At 47.2% G+C, this 6,176-nt stretch overlaps 1 protein-coding gene across 1 annotated transcript in view; it reads left to right on the top strand.

Moving 5' to 3' along the window:
* Positions 1 to 6,036: 6,036 nt before the first annotated feature.
* The window catches only part of Tkt (transketolase), a 25,997-nt gene continuing 25,857 nt past the window's right edge, over positions 6,037 to 6,176 (top strand). Inside the window, exon 1 of the mRNA XM_013030781.1 lies at positions 6,037 to 6,174. Within this exon, the coding sequence (XP_012886235.1) occupies positions 6,110 to 6,174 (65 nt within the window). The 5' untranslated portion in view covers positions 6,037 to 6,109. The remainder of the gene's footprint in view (positions 6,175 to 6,176) is intronic.

Genomic DNA, 6,176 nt, shown 5'->3' on the forward strand with positions numbered 1-6,176 from the left:
TCCCTCAGCTCTTCAGCTCAAGGCTAGCACTCTACCACTTGAGCCACAGCGCCACTTCCGGCTTTTTTTCTTTTTGCTTATGTGGTGCTGAGGAATCGAACCCAGGGCCTCAGGCATGCAAGGCAAACACTCTACCGCTGAGCCGACTTCCCAGCCCCCCTCATCTCCTTTTAAAACAAATGTTCTGTTCTTTTTTCTTTAGTATCCTCTTACCTGTAGCTCCACACGCTGTTTTTTGTTGACTTGGGGTTTTGTTGTTGATTTGGGTTGTTGTGGGGCTTGAACTCAGGGCCTGGGCACTGCCCCTGAGCTTTTCCCACTCAAGGATAGTGCTCTACAACTTTGAGCCACAGTGCCACTTCCTGTTTTCTGGTAGTTAAGTGGGGATTAGAGTCTCAGGGACTTTCTTGCTTGGGCTGGCTTCAAACAACAATCTTCAGATCTCAGTCTCCTGAGTAGCTATCATCAGCACCTGGTTCACACAGCTTTTTAAATAAAATTTAGCAATGTAAACGATTAGGTTTATTTCTTTATTTGGTCAGTCATGGGGCTTGAACTCTGGGCCTGGACCCTGTCCCTCAGCTCTTCAGCTCAAGGCAAGTGCTCTACCACTTGAGCCACAGCGCCACTTCTGGTGGCTAGTGGAGATAAGTCTCACAGATTTTCCTGCCTGGGCTGGCTTTGAACTATGATCCTCAGATTTCAGCCTCTTGAGTAACTTGGATTACAGGTGTTAGCCACAAGCATAATAATTATTATTTTTTTTTGTTGTTGGTCGTGGGGCTTGAACTCTGGGCCTGGGCGCTGTCCTTCAGCTCTTCAGCTCAAGGCGAGCGGCTCTACCACTTGAGCAACAGCGCCACTTCCGGTTTTCTGGTGGTTTATTGGAAATAGGAGTCTCACAGTCACTCCTGCCCGGGCTGGCTTTGAACCGCGATCCTCAGATCTCAGCCTCCTGAGTAGCTAGGATTACAGGCATGAGCCACCAGCGCCCGGCTAATAATTATTATTTTAAAATAAACCTAATGACCAGGTGCTGGTGGCTCACTCTTGTAATCCTAGCTACTTAGGAGGCTAAGCTCTGAAATTGCAATTTGAAGCCAGTCCAGGTGAGAAAGTCTGAGACTTACCTGCAGTTAACCACCAAAGAGCCAGAAGTGGAACTGTGGTTCAAGTTGTCAGGAGATATCCTTGTGTGGAAAAAACTAAGGGAGCCGGGCGCCAGTGGCTCACGCCTGTAATCCTAGTTACTCAGGAGGCTGAGATCTGAGGATCGTGGTTCAAAGCCAGCCCGGGCAGGAAAGTCCGTGAGACTCTTATCTCCAATAAACCACTAGAAAACCATAAGTGGTGCTGTGGCTCAAACAATAGAGCACTCACCTTGAGCTGAAGAGCTGAGGGACAGCGCCCAAGCCCAGAGTTCAGGCCCCACGACCAGACCAAAAAAAAAAAAACGAAGGCTAGGACTGTAAATCATGATATAAAGAACCTACCTCACATTCAAGAGTCCCTGGGTTCAATCCTCAGCACCACAGAAAGGGAAAGAGAATGAGAAGGGACATGAAAGAAAGGGAAGAGAAGAGGAAAAGAAAAAAAAATACATTTGACTACTTGATAAACTTTCTGGGTGGCTGGACATGGGGTGATACTGGGAGAGTGCAGATATCCTGGAGAAAAAAACTTCCAGTGCACACCTCTTGTGTACTTCCCTTTGCTTCCTGGCCACAGCGGTTTAATTCCTCCCTGCCTCTACACCCCACTGCTTATACCTAAATATGTCAGCAGGTTTCCACTCTTCTGGCCCGACAAGGCTAACCTAGAGCACAGAGCCTGGCATGAAGGAAGAACTCAACATCTGTGTTGTAAGAAAAATCCCATTTTACTGATGTGGGGAAACTGAGGCTCAGTAAAGAGCAAAGATCTACTGTGGGCCAAGTAGGCTTCAGGTCCCCTCTCTTTACACTGTCTCCCAATCTCAAGATGGAACCTTACCAGTTAGAAGCAAAGTTGACTGAGCTAGCAGAACCAGACTTTCTGGAGAGTTCTTTGCCAAATTTGTATCCAGAGCCCTAGGAAGGTTGCCACCCTCTGACCCAGTAGTTTTCTTATTTAGAGGTAACTCCTCAGGACATGGATGTGGATTCCAAAATGTTAACTGCAAGGTAATATCTACCAGTGAGAAAACAAAAGCAATCCAGTCATCTCTGGGGATGAGCAATAAATGAGAACAGAGCTCTATGATCAGACATTACATAGCTAGTCCAAATAACATCTTGGAAGAATTGTGAATTGCTAGGAGGAGAATGTAGAAGAAAAGGTATATTTCATAGGATCCTGACACTTTTTTTTTTAGTAATAAACCACAACAGCAAATTTATTGAGCAATGACTGTTTCCAGCTTTGCCTGATTCTCTGCCACTCTACTGTGAGTCTCTAGTCTTCCCTCCACCCATGCCCCTGTTTTATGTTCTCTATGACATTTATAATAAATCAATATCTTTCACATGACTAAATGACTAACGCTGGTCCTGTTTGGGTGGAAGAATATGTGGCTTAACTTATCTTTTAAAGTTTCTATATTTTCCAGGTTTTTACAATGAGCATGTTTTACTTTTACAATCAGAAATTAAGAGTGTTCTTTAAAAAATGGGCAGGGGCATGGCTCAAGTGGTAGAGTACGTGCCTAATAAGCATGAGGCTCTGATTTTAAACCCTCAGTTTCACCAAAAAAAAAAAAAAAGCCAAATCAGGTGCCAGTAGCTCATGCATATAATCCTAGCTACTCAGGAGATTGAGATCTGAAGATCTCAGTTCAAAGCCAGCCAGGCAGACAAATGTAAAAAACGCTTCTGATTAATCAGTTAAAAATGGAGAAGTTGAAATGAGTGGCTCAAGTGGTAGAACACTAGCTTTGTGCAAAGCCCTGAGTTCAAGCTCCAGTACCAGTACTAAAATAAATAAATAAAATCTTTAAAATGCAATTCCAAGCCAGATAATCCTAACTACTTAGGAGGCTGAGATCTGAGGATCATGATTCAAAGCCAGCCTGGGCAGGAAAGTTAGTGTTATCTCCAATTAACCAGAAAACCAGAAGTGTCACTGTGCCTTAAAGTGGTACAGTGCTAGCCTTAAGCAAAAGCACTCAGGTATGGTACCCAGGCCCAGAGTTCAAGCCCCAGAACAGGCCCCCCCAAAAAAAAATTCCGTATGAGAAAAATGTGCATCCAACTTTTTTTGTGTTCTTGCTTTCCTGGGACAATATTAAAAGAGGTATTTCCTCCAAAACAAAAGAGAAAACAGGCATTGAAGAGCAGAGATGGATTTATTAAAACTCCATTCATCAACCTACAAGCCTCTGTCAGGTGCCTACAACCAGGCACAGGGGCAAAGGTGAGCACTTACACCAAAAGGACTTATTGCAGGTTTTTTATTGCTGGCCAGGGGCCCTGGGTATGAGCCAAAGGAAGGGTCCCAGGATCATCAAGATTTTGGCTCCACTGTAATCCCTGTGCTGAATTGGGACTCACAGCACTGGGCCCAGGCATGTTTCAGGAGCCCACACATGGGCCCAGCCCTGCCAAACCAATGCCCGACACTGTCACTCAGGAATGCATCTGCTCAGGGCCATTCACGCCTCATCAGTGCTCACTCAGTGGACAACGGATGGCAGACCTGCCGGAGCACATCACAGTAGCTTTGCCCTGAGTTGCATGTGGACAGCTAAGCAAGAACAGCAGCCCCCACAGCCTGGGGCTCTGCTCTCAACCCAAAAACATCCTGGGCAGCAGCCTGGCTTATGAAACATAGACATGGGTTTACATAATCATGGGAAGTGAAGAAAAAATGTGCCTTCATACAAAGACACCCCCCCCCAACTGCAACAGGATGTTTTTCAAGATGGAATTTTATTTTCTTCTGGTTATAAGCCAACTGTGTTCATTGCCATTAAACCCCAATAAAAAGAAAAGGAGCTGGGCACTTTGTGCTGACACCTGTAATCCTAGCTACTCAGGAGGCTGAGATCTGAGGATTTTCTTTCAAAGCCAAGCTAGGCAAGAAAGTTTATGAGACTCTTATCTCCAAGTAGCCACTGAAAGGATCCATCACATCCATCCCAGGGGACCACGCAGAGGCAGGCAGGCACAGGAGAAAGATTATTACAAGGTTTATTAGAGGAGCCATATTTCTCCCAGAGAGAGAGCGAGCGAGCACATGGCAGCCTCCACTATCTAGGTAGCAGCAAGGTCTCCGGGGTAGGAAGTGAGGTCGATGGGAGTTCAGGTGGGTCTGGGTGGAGAGAGGAAGGGGCCAGCAGGTCTGGGTGGAGCTGAGGACCAAGGGGGGCATAATGCTTACAGCCACCAGAAAAGCCAGAAGTGAGCTATGGCTTGAATGCCTTGAATAAAAAAGGGATAGACCCTAGTTCCTACACACACACACACACACAGAAGCATACACATACATGTGCACACTTACAAAACAGTCTCATGCTGTCAAATTCAAACTAAAACTATTGTAGCACAAGCTAGCATCAAAATTCTTGATCCTCCTGCCTCAGGTTCCCAATGTTGGGATTATGGGCCTGTACAAACACACCTACCTTGTGTTGACTTTAAAATGCCTTCAGCCCTCTGGGGTACCCAGCAAAGCATTGAACCTAGGGTGACCCAGTTCCAGAATCATAAATTCTAGTGGTGTGTTCCTGCAGAGTTCCAAAAGCCCAACATATTTCCCTGAGAATCTTATTAACATTTCAGAGTGATAGGCTCCATTCCAGAGACTTATTCAGAGATCTGTGTGCTTAATTATTATTTCAGGCAATTAGGATCTGACTAGCTGCCATTAAGTACAACTCGGAATTCTGTTGTTCCAGAATTGGGCATGGTGGTCTACACCTGGAATTCCAGCACTCAGTAAGAGGTATGACCATGAAGAATTCAAAGCCTTCCTTAGTGACATAGTGAGTTAGAGGTTAGCCTGTCAGCAAAATCCTCTGTGTGTGTGTGTGTGTGTGTGTGTGTGTGTGTGTGTGTATGGGGGGGGGGAAGGGCAGAAGCCGAGGCAGAGGCAAAGAAGAGGAGAGGGGAGAGGAAGAGGGGACAGGAGGAGAGGAGAGGAGAGAAGAGAGAGGAGAAGAGAGGGTGGAGGGTGAGAGGGGAGGGAAGGAGGAAGGAAGGAAGGAAGGAAGGGAGTCTGCGACTCCACATTTCACTCTGTGCAGCCTGTACAACCCAATAACTCTCTTCCAATAACCAAAAACTAATAGTAATAACCTCAATAGCAATACTTAATCCCCTTCGGTATGTTTTGGTGATCTGGAAGGTCTTGGACGCTGGCTCCCTGAGGGTGCCCTTCACTGCAGTTACTGCATGGGTCCTAAAGGATGACTCAGTTGTGAGGGCTGGTGTTGGTGTCCCAGGGCTGGTGGGTGCCAATCTGCTAGAGCTGGTCTGTTGGAGCAGATTGGCACCCACCATCCCTATGACCTTGATTGACCTGACCAATCTCAATGTGCTCATCTGTAAAGCAATGATTACTTCCCCTGTGAATCCCACCTACCACAGGAAACTTGTGGTGTGGTTCAAGTGGTAGAACACCAATCCTGAACGGAAAAAGCTGAAGGACTACGGAAAATGATGAGGGACAGCGCAAAGCCCTGAGTTCAAGCCCCAGCACCACACACACACACACACACACAACCCACAAAGATCGATCTGCAAATAAACCGCTAAACTCTTCGCTAAACTTAGGACCTGGAGTAGTAATTGTTATTATTATAATTTATATTACCATTTATTCTTATTATTATTATGTTATTGTAATGCTAATTATCGTCGTGGCACTTTCGAGCAGTGCAGGGAAGCCTACCAATCAAGTTCGGGCAGCCGCAGGTGTCTGGAGCTTCGGGGCGGGGCCGCGTGCGCGCGTCGTCTGGGGTGATCCGACGCCCCGCCCCTCGTCCCGCCCCACGCCCTCGTCCCGCCCCTAAGGGCGTCTCCCGAGGCGACTTAACGCGCCTCGCGCGGCGCCGCTCTTCTTCCGCCGCTAGTCGCCGCTGGGCCCGCTGCTGCGTTCTCCCGTCGGCGCCGTCTCCTCGTCCGGCTGCACCATGGAAGGTTACCACAAGCCCGACCAGCAGAAGCTGCAGGCCCTGAAGGACACGGCCAACCGCCTGC

Source organism: Dipodomys ordii, unplaced genomic scaffold, assembly GCF_000151885.1.
Source record: "Dipodomys ordii isolate 6190 unplaced genomic scaffold, Dord_2.0 Scaffold132, whole genome shotgun sequence".
Lineage (NCBI taxonomy): Eukaryota > Metazoa > Chordata > Mammalia > Rodentia > Heteromyidae > Dipodomys > Dipodomys ordii.